General features: G+C 39.3%; 1 protein-coding gene across 4 annotated transcripts in view; it reads right to left on the bottom strand.

Annotated features, from left to right (window-relative positions):
- Positions 1–26,892, bottom strand: part of LOC127630156 (beta-arrestin-1) — a 69,114-nt gene that overhangs the window by 15,212 nt on the left and 27,010 nt on the right. For all 4 annotated transcript variants that reach the window (XR_007968829.1, XM_052107619.1, XM_052107620.1 and 1 more), the window contains 8 exons: positions 18,549–18,579; positions 17,821–17,881; positions 4,483–4,527; positions 4,188–4,384; positions 3,756–3,815; positions 3,085–3,152; positions 547–682; positions 68–152 (listed from right to left, as the gene is read on the bottom strand). Coding sequence is in view for 3 of the 4 variants with exons in the window: in XM_052107619.1 (XP_051963579.1) it covers positions 68–152; positions 547–682; positions 3,085–3,152; positions 3,756–3,815; positions 4,188–4,384; positions 4,483–4,527; positions 17,821–17,881; positions 18,549–18,579 (683 nt within the window). In the remaining variant the exon portion in view is untranslated. The remainder of the gene's footprint in view (positions 1–67; positions 153–546; positions 683–3,084; positions 3,153–3,755; positions 3,816–4,187; positions 4,385–4,482; positions 4,528–17,820; positions 17,882–18,548; positions 18,580–26,892) is intronic.

The raw sequence follows: 26,892 nt of genomic DNA, 5'->3' as shown, positions 1-26,892 counted from the left end.
CATCAGGTTTTTAACAACAACAAAATAAATAAATAATGTGTCCATTCACAATAAATGATTGAATAACCTGAAATCTTAATTTTTTTTACTGTCTTGTTTGTGTTGTTAGTGACATGGACATTGACACTGATTGGTTCACCATGATAGTAAATCTGAAAGACAACAAACAACAACAAAAAAGGGTTAATGGCAGCTTGAGTCAAAAATACAGTACCTCTGTGTTTCTGAAGAAAGACTTATTCTGGAGGTCTGTCATTATCTATTCCTGACAAATTAACCCGCACGTTCTGTTCAGTGTTCGACGGATAACTCAAAATCAGATTGATAGTTCATAACTTTTACCAATTTTTGGTAAAAACCTTATTGTGAATTGTTTCCCATTATTTCATAGCCTACAATGCATCACATTGCACCTTTAGCATTCTAGTTGCAATGCTCTAATTTTACCACTAGATGTACTCATTGACTGCTACTGTTATTGTCTTCCCCCAATAGTAAGGTGTTTAGAAGCTTCTCATGGCCAGCTGAGGAACCAGATGGTCTCACCTCTTTGTCAAGGGAGGCTTCCAGGTGTAAAGGTTTGTCCGACATGAGAAACTGCCTCGTGGTCTCAGCCATAGGCTGTGGGCCCGGCTTCTCGGGAGCATACTGCACTTTTCTGATAACAAGACGCACTGAATTCCTGTATTAGGGCCAAGAATGAGAGAAACATGCTATATTTTGTGACATTTAATTAGGTAAAAACTAGATTTTTACAATAATATGAGAGTGGTACTTAATGCACAACTCTAGCCATAATGCAGAGTGTTGTGAGTAGTAGCCAGGGTGTTACTATGAAGTTGCCAAGGTGTTAAGAGTGATTCTATACAGTTGCTATGTGTTAAGCAGTTTTTCCGTGCAGGAAAATCTGGATTGATCCAGTTGGAACTGTGTGCAAAAGGTATGTTTTCACAGGAATTGCTTCTAAATTAAGTTGAAACTGCTCTTTTACTTTAAGTTGGTTTCACTCAATAATCTCTTCATTTTTGAAATTAATGAAACAAAATGATTATACTCTTAACACCATTTTTTATTAGCATTTTTTTTAACATACTTAAATTAAATATAATTTACTCTTTTCAATTTCTTTAAAACTAATATAGCACCGAATATTTTTTACAGAGTAGAAATGGCTTGGGTCCCTCCTTCAATGAAAGTTGTATCATCTACCATCCCCCAGGGTGCTGAAGGGGGACATCGCCCATGGCACCATACAGGCTAGAACCGCCACTTGGCATAAACAGCAAACAGTAAACACATTTAAACACAGTAAACAATGAAATGATGTGCTTCATTACATGTTTCGCTGTGGTTTCCTAGTGAAATGTCCATTGTGGTTGGGGGCAAGAAGTGAGTGAATTGGTGGCATAGTCAAACGAGTTTTTTAAGGTGAATGTTTTAATGAGTAAAACATACCTCCCTAACCTAAAACTTAAACCTAAACCTAACCAATACTGTCCAAAAAGCAACAATGTCATGTGTCAGTTTGCATGTTTGGCTGAGCTCAAACCAGTCTTCCAAGTCCAGAGTGCAACACTCTATCAGGTGAGCTACCATGGAAGTTTATTACAATGTTGGTGGGTCTAAAATACAAGCATTAAAAAATTTTTTTTTCAAATTATGCATTATAGTACAAGTATTTCGATATCATAACATAGCAGTAGGGGTCGACTGGTTTTGATTGCCAATTAAATAAATACACTTTAAAATGAGCTCCGTTGGCTCTGAAGCCTCTCTGAAAGGCTACTGCTTGTAGGAGTCTGGCTCAATGTCCCGCCCACAGTATTATTGGATTGGTTATATGTCACAAGTAAATTGCCAATCAACACTGTACTCCGTATTCGTGGGGAAGAGTTGGGAAAGAGGAAACCAGCAAAAGAAAGATGCATCACTGAGAGGACAACCTGTTTTCAAAGGTAAGATTGTAGCTACTAAAGTTGCAATAAACATCACAAACTTCATAATCTGTTTCTATGACGACAATACCCAGTTTATATTATTTTGGGAGGCTAAAGATACTCCACTGAAAATGCCTGAACTTGTTATGTTTGGGTGTAGCAAACTAGCAGGATAAAAGAGACATTGGTAAGCAACTTTTCAAGAAACCCTGTTTAATAAATATCAAAAGTGAAGTGATAAGGGGTTTACAGGTTAAATATTATTTGTTACCATACCACGAATGTTAGCTATCTTTATTTGCATTAGCACTGATGTTACACAAAATGCCACTGCATAAACAGACTCAGTGAACGGTAGCACTATCTTTACTGCAACTGAGTTCATTATGCAGGGCCTCTGGCAGCAAAGATAAGGACTGATTTAACAGAGTACTCACCTGTATGAGTTGGTGTTTTCAAATGTTATAGCTGATAATGGCATTAATAGTGGTAGCTACCTAACCATCATTAGGAGGTTTAGCAAACGTAATGTCAACTTAGCCTGCGTTAAAAATTTCACCTCTGTTGTGAATTACATACCTTTGCCCTTTCTGCACGTGACTAAAGGGACAAAAATGTACATTTTTACTGCAAATGTATATCGGCCCCCCAATATCGGTTATCGGTCTCCTTTATTACTAATAATCGGTATCGCCCTTGAAAAAACATATCGGTCGAGCCCTACATAGCAGTGTGTGAGTAAAAGTGCGAAAAGTGTTTATAAAGTAATAATCATCTGTTGTACTCGTGATTTGTGCGAAAATAATAAAATGTACAGTTGTTGTAGCACCTTTAGTGTAAATTTAACCAGGAAACTGCAGTGAAACGTAGAAATCGGCTCTTTAAAGTCAGTTTGCAAACATTTTGTTAGGCAGGTTGGCGAAATCAATGCACTTTCAAATGAATATGTATTAGTGTGGACATGGCCTTAGACTTGGGGGTTTATAGAAATCACAAATCAGTTTGTCTTGTTTGCCCTGCATATTCCATTAAGATTTAGCTTTCCTTTGTTGTGAATATGGTGTTTGCAAATGTTAAAATGCTAAAAATGCAGTTTGTATGTTGCTCTGTCAGTTATGCAGTTGGGTGCATTTGTGAAAATCTGTACCTTTTGTGAATTTTTTCTTCAACATTTTCTGCACAGAATGCTTTGACTTCAAAGTCGACCCCACAGGCCTTTACAGATGAGAGAAAAGGGTAATGCAATCTCTTTCACTTAATTGTATTCAAACCTACATCATTAAATACTATACATACAGTACTATGCAAAAGTATTCACAAAAGCATTTGTCTTAAGATAGTTATGTATATCTTCAGCTTTAGTGTGTCAATAGGAAATATACATTTTAAACTTCCAAATATTACTTTTGTAAGTAGAATAGATTAGAATAGAAGAAAAGGGAGCCCTACAACAGACAGCATGGCCCCCACAGATCCCCTACTGAACATTGAGTCATTCTGGGATTACATGAAGAGACAGAAGCAATTGAGACAGCCTAAACAGATATAAGAACTGTGGCAAATTCTCCAAGAAGCTTGAAACATCCAATCTGCCAACAACCAAGTAAAACTGTGTCCAGAAGTACATAGGAGAATCTGTTTTGAAGGCAAAGGTGGGCACACTGAATATTGATTTGGCTTTTTATTTAGTTTACTGGATGACAAAAATTGATAAATGACAACTATTTATGGCATTATTTTTTGAAGATATCCTTACTATGCAACAGTACTGTACTGCAAAGACTTTTGCACAGTACTGTATATTTGAAGGAAATTTACCTTCCCTGTATCTTCTGGTCCTGGCTGTAACGTAACAGAACAGGGGAGATTTGGGGGAATCTGTGAAAAAAGGTTTGACGTTTAAACTGGAGATCTGACAAAGGGGGACCACATATTCACTGTAAATGGTAAATGGTCTGCACTCCTTTTTAACCTTAACGGTAATCAAAGCGCTTTAAACTGTGACTCATTCACCCATACGCACACACATTCACACACCAATGGCGGCAGAGCTGCCTGCCATTGGGAGCAACTTGGGGTTCAGTGTCTTGCCCAAGGACACTTCGGCATGTGGAGTCGTGTGGGCCAGGAATCGAACCACCAACCCTGCGTTTAGTGGCCGACCCGCTCTACCACCTGAGCCACAGCCACCCCAGCCGTAAGTAGAGGATGATTGTGTCATAATATAAAGGAAAAGGTAAGAAGTTTTACCTCAAAGGTGAAGGGGTAAGCATGCTCTCCAAGCTTTTTTATCAGTCGCTCTTGTAGACGTGTCAAGCTCTTTTTCTCCTCGGGCACAGGAGGAAATGTCTGGATGTTGGAAACAAAGAGGTCCTTTCGAAACGTCAAGCCAAGAACATCCAAATCCTCCCGTCCATAGCGGAAGGCGCACGTCAGTGTCACAAAAACTAGATGAATAAAAAGACAACAAGGACACTTATTATTAATTCTGCACCATGACTGTCTGTTATGCAAAAATGTGGTGCTATCTTAAAATCGTCCTCACCTTTTCTCTCTTTTAAGTACTCTGGATCAATTAAAACCACACCATCTGCAATAGGAAAGAGATGCAACAGGTAAAAAGCCAAGTGTAAACCTGCTCAGATTAGAAACTTTGATTCCTTTAAATGGATAGTTCACCCAAAATCAAAAATTATGTCAACATTCACTCACCCTCATGTTGTTCCAAATCTATGTAACCTTTTCTCTCTTTTTTGGAACACAAAACTTGTATTTATTTTTAGAATATCCTGGCATCATAATGAAAGTAAAAAGGAACAGTGCCTGTCAAGCTCCAAAATGACCAAAAAGCACCATAAACTGGGTAGATTTTTTGTAAATACAGCTGCTTCTTATTGGGGAAAGGGGAAGAGGAACAGTAGCGCATACACAAAAATAAGTCATACTATATTTCCTCCTATCTTTCAAAGGATTTAATAATGGAACGTATTAAACTGGGGGATTTTAATGTTCACGTGTGTTGTCCCGGTAGACCTTTGGTTACCGACTTTAATAATGTTTTGGACTGCTTTGGTTTTAACCAGCATATAATGAGCCCCACTCATGTTCTTGGACATACTCTTGATCTTATTTTGTCTTATGGAATTCCCGTTGATAATATTGTTATAGAAGATGCATGTTTTTCAGATCATAAGCCCATTGTTTTCAATATTACTGCTTACAGCCCTCTATCTACTGTCAAGCCTGTTGGCCATTATTCCCGTTTTATTAATTCTTCCACTATTACACATTTTTCTGACAGCTATCAGGAACATGCTTTTGAAACGTTATTTTTAACTACTTCTCAAACCACATCTAGCCCTGATGAGTTAATTTTATTATTTTATTCATTCTGCTTAACGATATTAGATTGTATTGCACCTCTGAAGTACAAACAATCAAAAACAAAAAATTCTCTCTATTGTCTAAATGAACATACCCGATCTTTTGAGGCAGACCTGCCGTAGAGCTGAGAGGAAATGGAAGAAAGATCGCCTTACTGTCTCTTACGAGATTTATAAAGATTGTTTAAAGATCTTTCAGAACGCGTCTAAGTTGGCAAGAACAAATTACCTTTCAAATTTAATTAATACATATTCTAATAGACCAAAGATTTTATTTTCAACTATGAATTTGGCAATAAATCCAAACTGTCATGATAATGTTAGTCCCTCTAAGGCGATCTGTGATAAATTCATGACTTTTTTCCAAGAGAAAATTAATACCATTCGCTCATCTTTCACCAATACTCTATCAGGTATTGTATTTAATTTGGTTACTGGTTCTGCGGTTTTCTCTGGTTTTCAGTATGTCTCTCTCTCTGATCTTAGTAAAATGATTAGTGATATGAGGCCCACTACCTCTCCACATGATGTAGTTCCATGTAATGTTTTAAAAACAGCTTTTGCAACTATCGGTCCGAGTATACAAATAATTATAAATTCTTCCCTAGAAAATGGTATTGTCCCAGGATGTTTTAAACATGCAGCAGTGAAACCTCTACTTAAGAAATCGGGCTTAGATCAAAATTGCTTAAACAACTATCGACTTCCAAGCTGCCATTTCTGTCTAAGTTATTAGAGAAGGTGGTGCTATCCCAATTACTTCCATTTTTAAAGTCAACAGACATTTTTGAACCTCTACAATCAGGTTTTACAGCTAATCATAGCACAGAATCAGCTTTGCTGAAAGTATTTAATGATTTACCGTCTACGGTTGACTCTGGGAAAAGTGCTGTATTAATTCTGTTAGACCTTACTGCTGCTTTTGATACAGTGGATCATAGCATTCTCCTTTTGAGGTTGGAACACTGGGTTGGTATAAAGAGCACAGCACTACAGTGGTTTAAATCTTATCTTACAGATAGGGCTTTTTCTGTTACTATGGATAGGTTCTCTTCATCTGTAGCTCCTGTTCTCTGTGGGGTTCCTCAGGGATCCATTCTGGGGCCAATTCTTTTTAATTTGTATATGCTCCCTCTTGGAAATATTATTAGGAGACATAATATTTTTTTCCGTTTTTACGCTGATGATACACAACTTTATCTGCCTTTGAAATCAGGTGATTCTGTTCAACACCTCTTGGAATGTATTGAAGACATAAAAAAGTGGTTATCGAGTAACTTTCTCCAGCTAAACAATGATAAGACTGAAATTATTATTTTTGGTTATGCTGAATCTAGAAGCACTCTTGCTAACAAGCTTGGCCAACACTTCCACCATGTTAATTCACATGTGAGGAATCTTGGTGTCATTATAGATTCTGACTTGGGCTTAGTCCGACAAATAAATTCAGTAGTGAAAAATAGTTTTTATCAGTTACGAATGATTTCTAAATTTAAATCAGTTTTATCTTTTCGAGACCTGGAGACTGTTATTCATGCTTTTATCACCTCTCGATTGGATTATTGTAATTCTCTTTATGTTGGTCTTCCTCAATCCTCTCTTTTCCATCTTCAACTGGTTCAAAATGCTGCAGCCAGATTATTGACATCATCTAAAAAAAGGGATCATATTACACCAATCCTGGCCTCGCTGCACTGGCTTCCTGTTTATTTTAGGATTCAATTTAAAATACTGTTGTTTGTTTTTAAGGCTCTTAATAACCAGGCCCCGTAATATATTAGGGATTTAATACAGCCATACTTACCAACTAGGTCTTTAAGATCTGAAGACAAAATGTTATTGCATATGCCTCGGTCACGTTGTATACGTAAGGGTGATAGAGCATTTGCAGTTGCTGCCCCTAGGTTATGGAATCAGCTACCACTTGACATTAGACAAGCTTCATCACTGTCTACTTTTCAACGCAGGCTTAAAACGCATTTTTATTCTCGAGCGTTTTGCAGTATTAAATGAGATTGTCTTTTTATTTTTATTTTTTATGACGGGTTTGTTTTATGAATGTATTGTATATTCATCTGTACTTGGTGCGTTTGTTTTATTTTAATGTATTGTATATTCATCTGTACAGCACTTCGGTCAGCTTTGCTGTGTTTGAGTGTGCTTTAGAAATACATTTTACTTTACTTTACTTTTACTTTTTTCCTTGTTATATTATATCATTTCCATTTAAATATATTAAGCTGGCGTCACACTAGCTGATTTTATGTAAACTGCATTTACATAATCTATAGCATATATTCATATATATATGCAAGATTATATAAATAAATTTTATTATATTATATATATTATCCCCTTTTCTAGTGAATCTGGCATGCCCAATTACCACTGCTTACTAGGTCCTCATGGTGGCACGGTTGGTTTCTCACCTCAATCCAGGTGGCGGAGGACAAGTCTCAGTTGCCTCCGCTTATGAGATAGCAGCCAATGGATCTTGTCATGTGGATCGCTGTGCATGACACCGCGGAGACTCACAGCATGTGGAGATTGATGCTATTCTCCGCAATCCACGCACAATTTACCACGTGCCCCACTGTGAGTGAGAACCACTAATCGTGACCACGAGGAGATTACCCCATGTGAATCTACCCTCCCTAGCAACAGGGCCAATTTGGTTGCTTAGGAAACCTGGCTGGAGTCACTCAGCACACCCTGGATTTGAACTTGCGACTCCAGTGGTGGGCTACATTTACATAATCACCAGCCAACAGGTGAGAGATGGAAAGCGCATTAGCGTCTGCCAGCGGGAGGCCGTTAATCCCTTGACTGTCGAGACTCCCTGCTGAGTTAAGGGTTCAATCACCTGGAAAAAACATCAAAATTGTTAGAAAAAATCTTTCTTGTGTTCTCGTCAAGTGACCAGTAAGCTTCTTCTTTTACTTAAAGGGGTCATGAGATGAGGAATCTAATTGTCCTTGATCTTTTGACATATAAGAGGTCATTATACTGTAAAAACATAAAGTAAGTTTCAGAACAGAAAATGTACTCCTTAATAAATAAAGAGCATTTATTTAAACCACAAACGTTCAAAAACGGCTAGTTTGGAATTTGTGAAATTTTCTGAAGTCAGAAGGACCAAAGACATCTGCATACGATTGCATCTTCAGCAAGACATCCACGCCTATTTTTCCCCCATCAAATGGCACTCAGTCAGTCACACAGGAGAAGTGAAGAGAGTGTAAGAAATTCATCTACACCTACATGTTAAATCTACATGTGGATTTAAATGTTTTTCTACAGACATGCACTAGATTGATGTCTTTGATTGTATTGATGCTTTTCCTCAAACCACGTTTTAAGGACAAGCGCAACTTTTAAAAACGCATCTTATTCTGCTGTGCCACTGACTGGGAGAAACATAATTCTGTGTGTAAACAAACCGGGAAAATGTGAGATGTCACTCTGGTGAAGGCCAGTGTCTCTGCTTTGGCCTGTTGAAGCTGGTTGAAGCACCCAACGTCACCATGGATTGTACTGTGTTTGTTTATTCAAAACAGTTCAGCGTGGACTGCGTGTTTTTTCAGCTCATATCAGCTTGGATTGCTTGTGAACTAGTCATAATATGATTCAAGCTTTCCAAAGGAACTGTTATTGAAAGATGGGGCAGTTAAAATTGGACTGAAAAACTCATATGTAACCAATTCCATTCACAAATGTCGTGACTGTCTGATTTTTTTTATGCTGTGCTTGAGTGAACGGTTTCATTCATTCAGATGAAATGTGTTGGGTGTAGGTTATGTGTTAACCCTGAAAAGTAGTTTTAAAATGTTGTGTGGAGTTTGTTCATTTTCTTCAGATTGAGTTTCAAATATGGCTGTATTGGAAGGTCTGAACGATGTTAGCCAATCACAACAGTGGGCGTTTACACTGAAGTCATAAAGGGCCAGACAGCTTAAAACCAAACATTTCAGACAGAGGGCCAGACAAAGGGTAGGAAATTATTATATATGACTAAATTATGACTGTTTTGGTCCAATAAATGTTTTTACTGACCTCAAGGAAAAAAAAAAATTTTTTAAAGAAAAAGGAAAAAAAAAAAACAGTATGTCATGACCCCTTTAAGGACTGACAAGACGTCCTGCTAATCGGAACATTTTCATCAGCGATCGCACACTGCTTCATATCATCACAAATGCAGATTAGTAATTTATAGTGATTCTATCTCAAAGTGTTTTCCTGGTGTTCTCCTACACTAAAATGGCTAATAAAATAACAAAGCAGAAGCACAACAGTCTGTTTTTATGTAAAGTTGTTTATTTATTTACTGAAAGCTGCATATGGGGATATGTGTTCTAAGGCAATCCTCGAGGGGATAAATACACAATCACACATATTTACAAGGTAAAGTTACTACATAAATCAAAACCTAAATCACTCTATTACAATTGTTTATGTTTCCGCAGTACTAATGTTTTTATTTCAGTGAGCTGACTCTCTATGGTAATTAAAGAGTATTTAATTCCATTAATACTTATTAATCATGGCCTCCTAATAATCTCAATCCATCACTTTACTCTCTCCTCTCCACCAACAGCTGTTGTGTGGTGAGCGTACTGGTGCACTATAACTGCCATCGCATCATCCATGTGGATGGTGCACACTGGTGCTGGTTCACTAAGAATCCCTGCAGACTGGGGACTCGATTTGAAAGGCGCAATGGTAGAAGAAGCTGTCCAACATCTCGTGAAGCTAACGAAGGTTGTTGCTGACTTGGAGGATCTCGCTGTAATACGTCGATCAATTACGGCGATGGAAGCAAAGCTCCCTGAGTTGGTTACAAGAGTGTCGGATGTTGAGAAACATATCGATTTTCTGGTGTCATAGGAGAGAGAATTATCCATTAATCTGCACGTGACCAAAATAGAAAAAAATCTTGGAAAAACTGGAAGATTTGTAAAATAGGCTCTTCCCGAGTTTGCTCGACATAACAAGCCATAAACTGGAAAATGAGTGAGCTCACAGAGTCCTGGCTCACGGATCTGCTGAGGGAGACAGGCCACGATCAATTCTGGCCAAATATCTGAAATCATCCGATAGAGATATTGTGTTGCGCGAGGCAAGGAGCTAAGGAAAGCAAGAGAGAAACACGATCGATTCAAGGAATGTAAGAAATTCTTGCATTAACGGAAGATTGCTTTTGCACTGATGTTTCCGGCCAGACTGAGAATAGAAACAAAGGATGGTCACTGGGTATTTACGTGTCCCAAGCAAGCACTGTCTTTTTATAAAAGCAATGAGTGAGTAAGCCATTTGGGGTTTTTCATGTAGGTCCAGAGTGGATTAACTCGCTGGACTTACTCTGGATGTCCGAGGAAGCTGGGCATAATTTTTGTTTCTTTTTGCATTGGTACCGCCTAGCGGCTGGAGTTTGTTTTTTGGCATGACTCCAAGAAACATTTGTATGGACGGATGATCGCTTGTGTACTGAGGTTCCCGGACAGATTAAGAAAGGATACTAAGAATAACTGCAAAATATCTTCATGCCTACGCAAAGGATGGCTTTTATAAAGTTAACAGACTGAGTAAGTCATGTTGTATTTTTTTTATGCAGCCTCCAAGTGAATAATACACACTTGACCATTCAAGAAATGTAACTCAAGAAACGCCTGTTTGTTAGTTTTTTTTGCTGGTTCCGCATAGCGGTTGGAGTTTGTTTTGTGGAATGACACTGCTTTGGGACATGTAGATTAATCTGTTCATCCTTTGTGCTTATGCCTCCTGTTGGCTGGAGTTGTTGTTGTGGAGTATTTTTAAGGGACAGTAGAATGATTACGTCATCTGCTGCACTCATAACAGCCGGCTCACTGAACACTTGTTTGTCTGTCCGAGGAAACTGAATGGCTTTAGATTGGCTGGAATTTGTTTTGTGGAAGAACAAACTTTCAGGACAGTTCTGTGAATTAATCTACACATTCTTTGTGTTCATTCTACCTATTGGCTGGGGTTTGTTTTACAAAGTATATCTGTTATGTAATTTTGCCTCAAAAAATGTGTGCAGTTGACAAGACTTGAATAAAGTTGATGTGGGGGTTCTTGTAGGCGTACATGAACTCCTGGCGCTGTCGTGCGCGGAGTTAATAAGCTAATTTTTCTTTTTTTCTGTTTGTTTTGATCGGGATGAATTTCTGGGTTTGATTGTTGCAATAATGTTGGAATGTGGTCTGTATAATATTGTTTTTGAAACACAATTTATATTTTTCCATTATATCAAATGTCAAATATTAATATGAGTGGGTTATCTCTCTCCACATGGAATGTAAATGGGTTGGGGCACCCCATACATAGAAGGAAATTGATTTATTTTCTTAAGCATAAAAAATATGATATAGTGTTTCTTCAAGAAATGCATCTTTCACTGCAGGAAGCTGAAAAAATTTGGGAAGACATGAGGTGGACATGTTTTCTGTAGCGCTGGCTCAAGTAAGAGTAGGGAAGTCATTAAATTAATAAGTAAACATCCACAATTCCAATTTCTCAAACAGATTAAAGATAAATTAGGAAGAGTCATTACTGTTTTAGCATAAATTCAGATTTACCCACCTAACGCTGATGATCAGAGATTTTTTATAAATCTTGAAGGGATGTTGCAAACCGTTGGCACCCCTCATGACATGGACTCAGTCCTTGATCATAGTGAATCAAAAGTGGGTAAGCCCCCTAGAGCAACATTGACGCTTCACAGGATGTGTAAAAACTTGGTCTTGCAGATATTTGATGACTTGTTAACCCATTTGGTAGAGACTATACATTTTTTTCATCAGTCCATAAGATTGATTCTAGAATATATATTTTTTTATATCTAAGTCCTCATTTCATCTGTTGATGACTGCTCAATTTGAAACATCTTAGTCTCAGATCAAGCCCTGGTGAGTTTAGAGGTGTTGCCACATATGGAGAAAAATAAATCCTATAGCTGGCGCTTAATGTATCCCTTTTTCAAAATCCTGATTTCCAACAAATGTTAAAGAACAAAATCAATCAAACCCTCTGTGGGCATAGCTTGGGAGGCACTTAAGGTGGTTCTTAGGGGTCGGATCATACAGTATGCCTCATTCACCAAAAATCCAAAGCACGAGAATATTAAAAGAGCAGAAGACAGAGCTGAAGCGCTGACTGTTGTCTGATGGCCTCAGAGAATTGTCTATTATACTATTTTGTCACGGAAAATTGAGTTTTGGCTATTTAGGGCAAGACAGTCATACTTTGAATCGGGGTCAAAGCAGGGAAGCTTTTGGCTAGATATATAAAGCAGAGTTTTTTTTCTTCCATTCCCTCAGTAAAATCTGCTGGTCATTGATATTAATAATGCCTTTAAAGAGTTCTATCTTGATCTTTATAGTTCCACGCCTTTGTCTACTGATGAAGATATTAGAAACTTTGTGGAACTACTAGATCTCCCTAAATTGACAACCGAGCAAAACAAGTCTTTTGAATCTGAGATAACATTGGAGGAGCATGACGAGGTAATTAAGGCCCTGTCTGCTGGCAAGGCTCTGGGTCCCGAAGCCATTTGTTTTGAGAATAATGGCTGGCTGATGAAGTTATTGGCTGGCTAGCCGGCTCAGCCAAAACCTAAATGGCTGCTGCAACCGCCAAACTTTTCATAGCTGCAAATGGCTGAAGCTGCCACTTCATGTCTACAGATGTCTATGTTATACTGATTTACTAGATCTCAATATTTCCAAGCAATGCATGGCTTACACTATATTTCTACAAAATGCAATACAATGTAATAAAGAAAACACCAGATTTTACTTTCACAACGTATGTACATATTTATTTTGTAGTCTGTATGCTACTAAACATTTTCAAATAGCCTACAATGTGTTGTGTTTAGGCTAAATGTATGTAGGCTAGGTTGTATACAATAACTTGGCATTATCATGGATGAAGCTTATCATATTACACCTTGATTAAGAACGCAAACTTTTGTTGAATTTTATGAGAAATCTACAGACGCAAACAGACAAAGTGTAGTAAAATAAAGACCTAAATGTGTATTTTGGACTTTTTTTCACCACAAGTCTGAAAGAAGACATGTTATTGAAGACAAATATCCAAAAATCTCAAAATTGACCAGTAAAAAAAAACGGTGTTTTTGCCTGCTGTGTCTCGCCTTAATATAAACACACACTGTTATCAGTATTATTTTGGACAAAGTTTTGCACATTTCACTTCAATGTACACTGAAGCATGCGTCATGAATTAGCAATGTGGAAACGGTGGTTTGTTACTGCAGTAATATCACGTTCAGTGCTATATATCTCTCCGTTCTAGAATATTTGGTTCATAACATCAATCTTTGATTCAGGTGTTTGTGCAACCGTGCCCTGAAGATTTAACAAAAGTCTGGGTAGGCCTCAGTTAAAAAAAAAAGTAAGTAGGAATTAGGAAAGTATGTGAGAAGTGAGATCAAAATTACCTTGCTTGCTTCTTTCCGCCATTTCACCTCAGTCGCGAGAAAAAAGGCATCAGCTTCTTCTGTACGGAAAAGCGAGCAATTTTAATTGGTCGTTAATTCACTAGTGAGTCTGTGTATCGTAGCAACGAGCACAAGACTGTGCTGTTATGAATCCAGTGGGAAAATAGATCTTGTGTATTGTTTATATATTTCGTGTGTGTATGTCTCTATGTGATAGAATTATTATTTGATGCAAATAATTCTAGCCGGCTCAGCCAAACTTTATCAGATGGCTGAAATTCTAAATGGCGCAAATGGCGGCGCCTGGCGGTGGCTTCGGGGTCTAGTCCAGATGGCTTTGCCGCTGAATTTTTTAGATCTTATGCTAGAAGTTAATACAGAGTCATTAAAGAATGGAAAGCTTCCCCCAACCATGACACAAGCCCGGATCAGTCTGATTCTTAAAAAGGACAAAGATCCAAATGAGTGAAAAAGTTTCGATCCAATTTCCCTGATCCAGCTAGATTTAAAAATGATGGACAAAATTCTGGCTAACCGATTAAGTTATGACATCTCATATACATATAGATCAGGTGGGGTTTATTAAGGGCCACAGCTCTTCTGATAACTTCATTTGTTTTATCAATATCATGTGGTCAGTGACGAATGACCAGACTCCAGATGCTGCCATCTCACTTGATGCCGAAAAAGCGTTTGATATGGTAGAATGGGATTATCTTTTTAAGATGCTGGAAATATATGAGTTCACAAATACTTTTATTTGGTGGATAAAGTTTCTTTATAGACACCCTGTAGCGGCGGTACAAACAAATTGGTTAATTTCAGATTATTTTACTCCAAATAGGGGCAATCGGCAGGGTTGCCCTCTTTCACCATTATTGTTCTGTCTTGTCCTGGAACCATTAGTGTCAGGGGTGACGGCGGGAGGCGTGGCGCATAAAAACAATTTTTGTCACTAGATCTATGCCTTGCCTCCACAGAATTATTCATTCCTTTTCTAAATATTTAGGATACAGAGTTAATTGGTCTATATCCGAAACTTTGGCTCTAACAGCATACTGCCCAGTAATGGCTTTTCAACCGGACACCTTTCAATGGCCCAAACAGGGCATTAACTCTTTCCCCGCCAGCGTTTTTAAAAAAAAAGTTGACAGCCACCACCAGGGTTTTTGACGATTTCCGCTAAATTTTAATGGCCCGCAGAATATTTTCTTCCATGAATATATGAAGATGCTATATATCACAATAAAGATCTGGGCCTCTGCTTTTAGGCAAAAAAAAACGATTTTATTTTATCTTCATTTGTTCTTTTTTTATTGCGACTTGAACAGAGGTAGGTTTTGTCAAAAAACAACATTTCAGACAAAAAGCTGAGAAAAAGGCATGTTTATGTCTGATATTTTGAGCTTCTCATACTCCACTTCTTCATGTTTGAGACGATCACAGTCTGTTTCTTTGATCAAAGAGTTGCGTACTCTTTCAAAACATGCATGAGGGTCTTCCTTACCGTATAACACCTAAAACACGGAAACCCGGAAAATTCCGTGTTTGGCGGGGAAGCGTTTTTTCATAAAACACGGAAAATTCCGTGTTTGGCGGGGAAAGAGTTAAGTATTTGGGCATTTTATTCCCATTAAAATTATGTGATTTATTCAGAGTTAATTTTGACCCTTTAATAAAATGGTTTTCGAGTGATGTGAGTAGGTGGGCTTCATTACATTTAGCAATGATTGGGAAGGTTAATGTTATTAATATGAATTGCATTCCAAAATTCAACTATCTACTACAATCTCTCCCTGTAGATGTCCCACTCTCTTATTTCAAGCAATTTGATAGCATAGCGAAGTCCTTCATTTGGAATGGAAAGTGTCCCAGGTTAAATTTCAATATGTTATATAGGCCGATTGACAAAGGTGGGCTAAGCCTACACCAAATTCAGTTTTATTATTATGCATTCGGTCTCAGACATTTAGCTCATTGGTCACTTCCACCTGAGAGAGCCCCTCTCTGGTTTAGAATTGTACAGAAATGTATTGCCCCTATTTTACATTTACAAAGCCTTTCTATTAAAATAATTGGAGAATTGGAGAAGTCGCACTCCGTTATCTTGCATCTGCACGGGCTATGGACAAAAGTGTCTGGAGAGTTTAAATCAGACATTTATTTAAATGTTGCATCAAGCATATGGCTAAACCCAAAGTTGTGTATTGGTGAGTCCCCTTTCTGTCAGAGTGGATTGAGAGGTGTGTTAATATGCTTGGTGACCTATATGAGAGTGGTGGGTTGAGATTGTTTGAAAATTTGGTCCAACATTTTAGGATTCCTAGATCTCAGTTCTTTAGGTACTTAAAGCTGCGCCACCTGCTCTGTAATATTTTTGGGAGTAGCATACACCCCCTAAAAGGGTAGATACTCTAGAAGTTGTGATAACTGCTTTTGGAAAAGGTTGTGAGGCATCAGTATATTATTCCCTGTTAATTCAGTGTCTGGGGGATGGAGCTTCAACTTCTTTCAAGTGATTATGGGAGAGAGAATTAAATTTGGTATTGGAGGAGGGAGTGTGGGCTAAGATTCTAAAAACTAGAATCTACATCTAGAGATTCAAGTGTACATCTGATGCAATTTAAGATTTTGAATCGATTATAATGGATTCCCTCTAGATTGTATAGACTGCTGGCGATGCCAATCAGAAGACGGGGACACAACCCATGTTTTTTGGGATGTGTTAAAATACAGGAATTTTGGTTGAATATTCAGGGATTTTTGTGTGATGTGTTGGACATACGGTTTTCATTTTGCCCCAGACTCTGCATTCTGGGTGATGGGGAGGTCATTCATTTTGGGATAGCCACTTGAGTGGTTGGGACCTGGCCGGAGTTATGGTGGCCAGGAGAATAATGCTCAGGTGGTGGAAGACGGCTGGGACACCCTTGATTCGGGAGTGGTGCAGGGAGATGAGTGAGGTTGTGGCATTTGAGAAGGTGATCTACAGAAAGTTGGGAAAGTGGGATTTGTTTAATAGGAAGTGGGGTGGATATTTGGATTTTTTTGGAGGGTTCTCGTGGAGGGGCAGTGGAGATGGATTTTTGATTTTTAGTTTGATGTGTATGTGCACTCTTTTTTTTGGAAAGTATTTGTTGTTTTTATTTATTTATTTTTTTAAATATATAATTGTAAGAGACAACTATAATGTGTGTTTGTGTCGGGTTAGGGGGGAGGGGTTTTAATTTATATAACTTATTACATATTTTATGTTGTGTTCATTGGTTTTGGTGTATGGAATCAATACAAATGTTAACAACAAAGAAAGTGACTAAATTATGACATAATATTGGTGGGGTGGAATGTTTACAAAGCAGTTTATACTTTAAAATGTGTGTAAGAAATCAGATGTAGTTTCTATGGTGAATACTTTCATACAGAGAAAGTTTTGGTAACTCTTTACAATACAGTGTCCATGTTGCACATAATGCATGTAATCATAATGGCTTACAGAAATAATAATGCTTACCAAGTGTATTTAGATTTTTGCTTGCAGGTTTATATAGTAACTACACATTTGCATGTTCTCAGTCAGTAATTACAATGTAACTACAATGTAACATGATTTCTTTCATTTAAAATGTGACTAAGTTTAGAAGGTCACACTTTATATTAGGTGGCCTTAACTACTATGTATTAACATTAAATACATACAAGACTATGTATTCACTGTATAACTACATGTTGTTCTGCAAAATGCCCACATTTGCTGCTACTGAGGTTGAAGTATGAATATTTTTAGGAGTAAGGGTAGGGTTAGTATTAGGGGATAGAGTTAGGTTTTGGGGTAAGGGTTGGGTTGGGGTAAAGTTAACAGTGTAATTACAAATTTAATTAAATGCAAGTACTTTAAATGTAATTACAATCCAACAATGTGTATGTACTAAGTACATTGTATCAAATGGTTAAGTACAAAGTAGTTAAGGCCACCCATAAAGTGGGTCAGTTTAGAACAATGATGTATCATATTGCCTACCAACTGGCTCCACAAGGTCCACGTGGTCAACAAAATCCCTCTTACCAAGGTACACAGTTAGCTGAAAAGCATAAAATTACGAATTAATTACATGAAATGCCAATTAATTAATAAAATGAACAACAATTAATCACATATCAATATTTTATGAGAAAAGCCCCCAAATGATTCAAAGATGTTACATTATTGTGGCAGACCAGTAAATCTTTGAGTAGATATTACAAGGGGTGCTTTAAAAGTCAATGTATAGCATGTTTTATTTTAATATAATTGAACATCATATAGTGATAAAAGCCCATATGTGTAGCTATTGTGTTGTGATGAGTTTTGATAAAGCTTTGGCTCTTTTGCAGAAGGGTGGGTGCACCTTTTTCGCATTCGCCCCATGCTTGCTTCCTGCTCAAGGACTGTTGCGGTGCACCACAGGCCTCCCTGCTAATGATCAACATATAGACTCATGGCTATATGCTCACCGCATAACCATTGTGAGCTGACTTCCCATCTGTCTGGCTAACAGTGTCATGAGATTTGCATCAAATCAAATTTAGGAACAAGAGATCCTTTGTTGCATGATGTTTGTGGTTATTCAGTCATTACCATGTTATATCAGACTGCAGTGCTGAGAGAAATCACTGACAAAAAACCTTTGCAGTATCAGGTTCAAAAACAACTGACATGCTCACTTTATGGATAGTCATGAAAGACAGGAAAAATATGCATATTATTACCTTTCCATTTGGACTTGCCTTCTTGAAAACCCTGTGGAAAAAGAAGAGTGAAACATGAGCTGAAGACATATGCTCAATTTTAAATAAGATACAGTTACTTAAAGGTGCTGCTAGGGTTTTATTTATTTATTTATTTTGGATTAGCACGCATACAGTCTTCCTACCACCAGACAGGTATAACTGAAATAGTGGTCTTGAGAAATTATGCATGTCTTTGTGACAGTCCTGGGCTCTGTAATCTAAAGAGACTTAATCCCTGATAGCACACATGAATCACCAGACATCTATTTGATATGTGTGTTTACATCTGAAAGACATATTTTTTAGGTTGTTTGCTCATCTGCAATATGTCTCTAAATACTAATAGTTATCTAAAATTGTTAAAATTTATCTAAATTTGAGTAAAAAAAAAATTACTCAACATAAGCTTATTATTGTACTATTCTTAGATGTTTTAATTATCGTTACTCTCTAAATCCTAAAGTTGTTATTAATGAAAATGTTTAAGTGGTCATATTTTGGAATGATAACTCAAATATATACGTTCTTTAAACTTTGGCTTTGAGTACTACTAACTCAACATTATCTCAAAATTGCAGTTGTGTGGAATACCCTCAAGCCCTTGTGCTTGGAGAAATGCTGTATGTTTGGTCAAAACAAGGGAATTTGTTTTGCACACTAAGAAGTACTGAGAATGTGCCATATGGCTAACCAAGATTCCAGTTAGAATTTCCCTTATACTGTCTAAGACTGTCACTGTTTGTCAGAAAGGGCCCAGGGATGCGGAGGAACACTAACACAGTTTATTGATGAGAGGTTGCTGTACAGATGATAAAGGATTAAAAACAGATGCAGCTGACAGGGGAAAACTGTAGTAACAACAATGGTGCAAGTACAGCAGTGAAGATGGCAATGAAGACAGCATTGACAGCAGTGATGAAGATAGCGATGACAGAAACGAAGATGGAGCAGCGTAGGACACCTGGGTGGCATGGAGGAATATAGACTGCATGGTAAGTGAATCCAGATTAATTATCCAATACAAAGTACACAGGAGATGAAAACTCAAACAGGAGACAACTGGACCCAACAAAAATAAAAACTAGATGGGGATAAAACAAGAGAAGCAAGACTGGAGTTACAGAAATACTGTATGGACTCAAGATGGCGGCGAGTATGGCTGCAGCGTTGCGAGCCATACATTGTTTTGTTTACAGTTTTTAGTTTTTTGTCTTGGATGTTGTCTGCCTTATTGTATACAACAAACTAACGCTTTTGGACATTGGTTCTACAATTACACACCATAAACCGGACTTCAAATTCCTCAATGCCGACCCGCTGTTTACAAACACGCCAGCGGAGCCCTTTGTCTGGGCTACCCGGCCGTGGAAACGCAGAAGGAAATGGGGGAAAAGAGCCGGCGTTCTCATCAGAGTAAGACATCGTGCAAATCGGCCCCCGCTACCCAGTATACTACTCTGTCCAACGAGAGACGAGGGACTGCTGCGTTATTTGCCTTACAGAAACCTGGTTGTCTGCGGAGATTCTGGACTCGGCCATCGAACCCACGGGGTTCTCCGTGCACCAAGCGGACAGAGCGGAAGACCTCTCAGGTAAAAGCAGAGGTGGTGGTGTATGTTTTATGATCAACAAATCATGGTGTGATCAAAGGAAGTCTTTCTGCTCCCCTGATCTGGAATATCTCATGCTTCTGTGTAGACCATTCTGGCTACCAAGGGAATTCACAGTGGTCATTATCACAGCTGTGTACATCCCCACACAAGCCGACACAGACCGGGCACTCAAGGAACTGTATGGGGGTATAAGCGAGCAGGAAACTGTGCACCCTGAGGCTGAGTTCATTGTTACCGGGTACCATAAACCGGACTTCCGCTTACAGGCAGAAACTGAAACGGGAAGCACCCACCCTCAGAACAATCCAGTGCTGGTCGGACCAATCAGACTCTGCGCTACAAGACTGTTTTGATCACGCGGACTGGGAGATGTTCTGGTCCGCCTCTGATGACGACATCGAGGCTTACGCTGATAGCGTAACGTGTTTCATCAGGAAGTGCGTAGAGGACGTTGTGCCAACCAAAACAATACAGATCTACCCCAACCAGAAACCATGGGTTAACGGCGATGTTCACGCAGCACTTAACATGCGGACCACCGCTTTTAATTCCGGGAACGCGGAGGAGCATAAACAAGCAAGTTATGCCCTCCGTAACTCTATCAGTGCAGCCAAACTCCATTACAGGCACAAAATTGAAGGACAGTTCAACACCACTGACTCTAGAAGTATGTGGCAGGAAATTAACATCATCACGGACTACAAAGGGAATAAAAACTCCGCCGTGAACACTGCTGCCTCTCTCCCGGATGAGCTTAATACATTTAATGCTCGTTTCGAGGACAATAACACCGCCCTCGTGGAGAGAGCACTCGCGGCTGACGCTACAGATGATGGTTCACTCTCCGTCTCAGTTGCGGATGTAACCTAATCCTTTCGACGGGTGAACATCCGTAAATCCGCGTGTCCAGACGGCATTCCGGGCCACGTCATCAGAGCGTGCGCGAACAAACTGGCTGGTGTTTTTTCGGACATTTTCAACCTGTCCCTCTCCCTGTCTGAAGTCCCCACATGCTTCAAAACGTCAACCATTGTGCTTGTACCGAAGCAAGCCAAAATCACTTGCTTAAATGACTGGCGTCCTGTTGCTCTGACCCCCATCATCAGCAAATGCTTTGAGAGGCTAATCAGAGACCACATCTGCTCAATTACATGACAACTTCTTCCCCCAAGCAATCAGACTTTTGAACACTTGATCTCTCACGATCAACAATCAGCACTGCACTTTATTAATCTTCTTAATCTTCATCTTATTATCTCACACTGGACTGTCAAATATAGTCCCTCAATACAACTACTGCATATATATATATATATATATATATATATATATATATATATATATATATATATATATATATATATATATATTTATATACTCTTATTTTTTTATTTTTTTTATTGTATGTGTATTCTATATTGTGTGAATTGTTTACTGTACATTGTATATTATATTGTGTTGTGTAAGTATGTGTACATTTGATATGTAAATTGTGTTGTGTAAATATGTTGTTTATTGTAATTGGTATATGTCTCGTCACTGTCATGACTGCTATGTTGCTCGGGACTGCACACAAGACTTTCACCTACTGTTGCACATGGTAGTGTGACAATAAAGTGATTTGATTTGATTTGAATAGACTGGAGCCGCAAGACTGCACAAACACACAAACACGGATGATCAATCTGGCGATGAGAGAGAGAAACGAGAGGGTATTAGTAGGCTGAGAAAATGAGCAACAGGTGTGGGTGATTAGCTTGTGAATAGCGCGAATAAGTGCTTTCATAGGAACGTCAGTCGTGCCATTCATGTGGAGGAGAAAAACACATGATGAAAAAATAAACACGCAGATACACAGGAGAAAAACAACAGACCCACCGGACAAAGACAAGCTTTATTTCAATTCAAATAATTAAATAAAACAATGATACTTTCATCACAGATGAGTTAGGTTAACTTGTAACTAGTTAATGTTACTTTACAAAATGAAGCTCAGTTTATTTGAGCCAAATACTCCACAAGTATGTTTAAATAATCTAAATAAGTTCAACTAATTCAATTTTACAGTGTATAAGTTGTCACATCCTCTGCCTGTTTCACTATGCTCTCTAATAAACTCTGATATGGATCTTCACTCTGTGTCTGCCTCGTTACAGAAGATTTCGCGTATGTCCGATCCAGCAGGTGAAAGCTTTCTTCTCTACTGATGAGTTTTCTTCTCTACAAGCCGCATTCACTTCTCAAGCTGAATTGTCCACCACTGTCAACTGGGGCAGCATTCCTCTGCCATGGAGGAGGTGCTGAGTCATCTACGTACCGCTACCCCATCCAGGTCACCCAAACCAGCCGCAAATCCAGCCCCCATGCTGGGTGCTGACTGCTCCCTCTGATGCATCTCTGCTCCAGACAAATATCCGAGCCCCTCATCTCGCTCTACCGGAGAGATTCAACGGCATGCCATGTCAGTGTGATGTTTTTTTTGCTGCAATGTAGCATTTATATCGCTCAATCTCTCTCCATCTTCCCCACTGAACAATCCAAGGTGGCCTTTATCACCTCCTTGCTCACTGGCTGAGCACTGGACTGGGCTACGGCAATATGGATTCGTAATAGCGAGATATGTAACTCTCTTTCCATTTTAAGTGTGACTTTCAGAATCCAGTGGGTGGAGAAGATGTGTGTGATCGCATCATTCATTTCACACAGGGGAGTTCCATGGCGGCTGACTACAAACTTATGTTTCATACTCTCACAGCACAAACCAGATGGACTAGTACACAGCTCAAAACCATCTATCGCAATGGACTCACGCATCAACTACAAGTAGAGATGGCCAGTCGAGATGATAAACTCTCTCTCGACCAGTTTTATTTCTCTCTCTATCAAACTTGACAACTTGAAGTTGAGCCGCAACCCAGCTGCCCTATTATCGCCTCCTCAGCTATCTTCCATAACAACGCCTCTACATGAGCCCATGCATATGGGTCGCTCTCGTCTGACGAGGAAGGAACATCAAAGACACATCAATAACAGACTGTGTTTGTTCTGTGGGAAGCCTGGCCATTTCCTCTCCTCCTGTTCCTCACATTCCTCCTTACCCACTAATCCCGACGACCATTATTTATTGGAAAATAGAAATTTACTTGTTGAAGTAAAACTTTGTTCCATTCAGAATTCCATTTCTGTCAAAGCTCGTATCGACTCTGGTGCTGCAGGCAATTTTATTGACTCTGATCTCTGTGATCTGTTATCTCTGGATACTGCCCCTTGTGTGCCTTCTCTCTCTGTTACAGTGCTATATGGTCACCCTGGCACAGAACTTTGTATTACTCAACCCATCTCTGTGCAGGTGGGAGCTCTTCATCATGAAACACTACATCTTCTTGTCACCAACACTCCTAAGAACCCCCTATTCCTTGGTTACTCTTGGCTCGCTAAACACAACCCTCACATTTCCTGGACTGATGGAGAAATAATTTCCCTTCCGACCACTCATATCAACCCTGCTGAAGCCTCTGTTCAACCTACCATCCCAGGTGTCTACCAAGACATCCATTTAGTAAGACTAAGGCTACTCAATTACCACCTCACCAATCTACTGACTGTTCTATCGACCTCCTTCTGGGCAATCAACCTCTTTAGAGCCATATCTGGCCCCTGTCGATTCTGGAAACACAAGCCATGGAGGATTACATCGAAGAAGCACTACAGATGGGTTTCATCCAACCCTCCACCTCTCCAGCAGCAGCTGGTTCTTTGTGGAAAAGAAAGATGGCAGACGCCATCCTTGCATTGACTATAGAGGCTTGAATACCATCACCACCAAATTTCCCTACCCTCTTCCTCTTGTGCCAGCAGCACTCAAACAAATACGGGATGCCATGGTCTTTACCAAACTGGATTTGCACCATGCTTACAACCTCATTCGCATCAATGAGGGAGACTAGTGGAAGACCGCCTTCATCACCCATTCGGTTCACTGCGAATACTGGGTCATGCCTTATGGCCTTGCCAACTCACCTTCCATCTTCCAATCCTTCATGAATGAGATATATTGCAACATTCTGCACCAATGTGTCATAGTCTATATCGATGATATCCTGGTTTTCTCACCCTCCTTTGAAGCTCATGTCCTACACACATGACAAGTTCTCCAATGCCTCCATGATAATCACCTCTTTGTAAAAGCTTGCAGCAACCAAGTCTGGGAGTCTGCTCATGTCCACCTGCAGAGAGCCATCCATCAGCAGAAGGGACATGCCAACCGACATCGTCGACCTTTCCCTACTCTCTGTCCTGGCCAATGAGTATGGCTGTCCACCTGAGAACTCAGCCTGTGACTAGCCATTCAAAAAACTATCCCCAAGGTATGTTGGACCTTTCAAGATCATCAAACAAATTAATACTGTCTGTTACAAACTTCAATTGCCCCCTCACCACCACATCTCTCCTAATTTCCATGTGTCTCTCCTCAACCCTGTGGCCAAGACTTCCAGTACCTCCACCGACAACCTTCCCCCACCCCCTCCTCTTGACCTCGATGGGGAAATCGCCTACCAAGTTAACACTCTCCTAGACTCTCAGCGTCGGGGCAGACTCATTTAATATGTGGTAGATTATGGAGGGCTACGGACCTGAGGAGCATCAGAGGACATTCTGGACCCTTCTCTCATCTCCAAGTTCCACCAAGCCCATCCTGACCGCCTGGCTCCCAGGCCCCGAGGCCAACCCCCTGGATGCTCTAGAGAGGCGCCTCAAAGGGGGAGTCCTGTCACATCCTCCAGATCTGTTCACATGAGTTCCCCTTCCCCTGAGTATTAACTCCTTCCCAGACTACATTTCTCAGAATCCCTTTCCTCCCACCATTATCTCTCACATCTGATATCCGTTCCCTCATCAACTCCCAGTGTATATAGTCTCCACTCTATTTCACTTGCCAGTTCACTCTGTTGTCTTGCATTTCTGAGCATTTATCATCCTCTATTGCCTGCCTGTTTTGATCTTAGACTATTCCTTGGATTTACACCTTTTGTCTACAATTTTTGGATTTATTGCATTGTGTGGATTGCTAACCTGGTTTGACCTCTGCCTGTTTGACTACCCTCTCTAATAATCTCTGAATATGGGTCTTCACTCTGTGTCTGCCTCTGACTCATTACAACGATTCCCTTTTGGATGTCAATAAGACATTCATTAGGCGTCTTTGAGACTGTTTAATGGAAATTGTAACTGGAATCTCGGTTAGCCATATGGCACATTTTCAGTACTTTATGATTTAGAATATTGTTAAATCTGATCTTTTTAAGATGGTTAGCAGATGTTAATTAGAATGTGATGCTTTGCAGATGAAAAGATCTAAAACAGACATCTCTGAGATTTACGTGTGCTATCTGGGCTAGCACTCCTATTCATCATCAATTGACAATTTCTCAGTTGTCGCATGCAGCCTAGGAAGTATGCAACCTAGGAAGTATGCAACCTGGACACAGTCACAGACACTTTTCTTCATGGGCACTCAGTTCCAGAGCAATTTATTTTTAGAAAATCATCTGAGCCGTAAATGCCAAGTGACTGATCACTCAATCCAGTTTTCCTGACGAACCACTGGGTGATACCATGATGATTCTGATTGCAGATGGACTGTTTTCTGGTTCCAGTCTCCATTAAGAAGCAATGTAAAAACTACAGAAACAAGCAATCCACACAGAGATCAACAACCATAGTATTTGAAGCCACAAGGCAAAATTTGTGCAGTTGTTTGGCTGTCATAACATCTCAAAATAGTTAATGATATCATCATTGCTTCATGTCATTAACCCACTCATTAAACTAGGTGAGTCACTTTTAAAAGACAGTCATCATGACTGTCATCATGACAAGTATTTGAACGATGGAGCCACATGTCTTTTATTTGGCAATTTTTACAAATGAAATATCCTAAACATCTCATTATTTACTAAAAATAATTGCCAATATGAGTGAAAACACTGGTGATTGAATAATGAAAAGAGTCTTCCATATGAAACACTTCTGTGTTCAGGAAAAAGGTGGATATCAGAACTATGAGGGTCTATTTCTCTATGTTAAGAGCCCTCCAAAAATTGTGCACTGGTGAAACATCTATTATAACGTAATTTAAAAAAAATATATATATATATGTTTCTTTAAGAAACATGTGTTCAGAATACAGGGTTATTTTTGAATGGCTGTCTGGGGAGAAACATGCTTTTGTCCTCATAATAGATGAAGCTATACAGTCAAACGTCAAAAAGCAAGCTTTCAAACTTCAAAAAGAATTAAAATGTATCACAAATGTAGTCCGTCGCAAGTACTCTGAAGGCATATGATGTTTTGGTGAAATGGCCTCATACGCAGCTGGGTGAAATGCACTGTGGGTTTTGACACATTCCTGTAATCCCGTAACCATCATTAAAATTTTCTGTGACTTGTGCCACAGTAGACCTCCTGTCAGTTTGGACCAGATGTGATAGCCTTCGTTGCCCTCACTCATTGATGAGCCTTGGGTGCCCAACATCCTGTCATTGGTTTTTGGTTTGTCCCTCCTCGGAGCACCCCCCAAGGCTTGCCGTTTCAGAGATGCTCTGACCCAGTCTTTTGGCTCTTTGGCTCTTGTCAAAGTCGCTCAGGTCTTTACTCCTGCCCATTTCTCCTGCATTCAGCACATTGACTGCGATAACTAATTGTTCGCT

Source organism: Xyrauchen texanus, chromosome 36, assembly GCF_025860055.1.
Source record: "Xyrauchen texanus isolate HMW12.3.18 chromosome 36, RBS_HiC_50CHRs, whole genome shotgun sequence".
In the NCBI taxonomy this organism is placed as follows: Eukaryota; Metazoa; Chordata; class Actinopteri; order Cypriniformes; family Catostomidae; genus Xyrauchen; species Xyrauchen texanus.
Note: the sequence above shows the minus strand (reverse complement) of the source record. Positions and strands in the feature narration are given on the sequence as shown.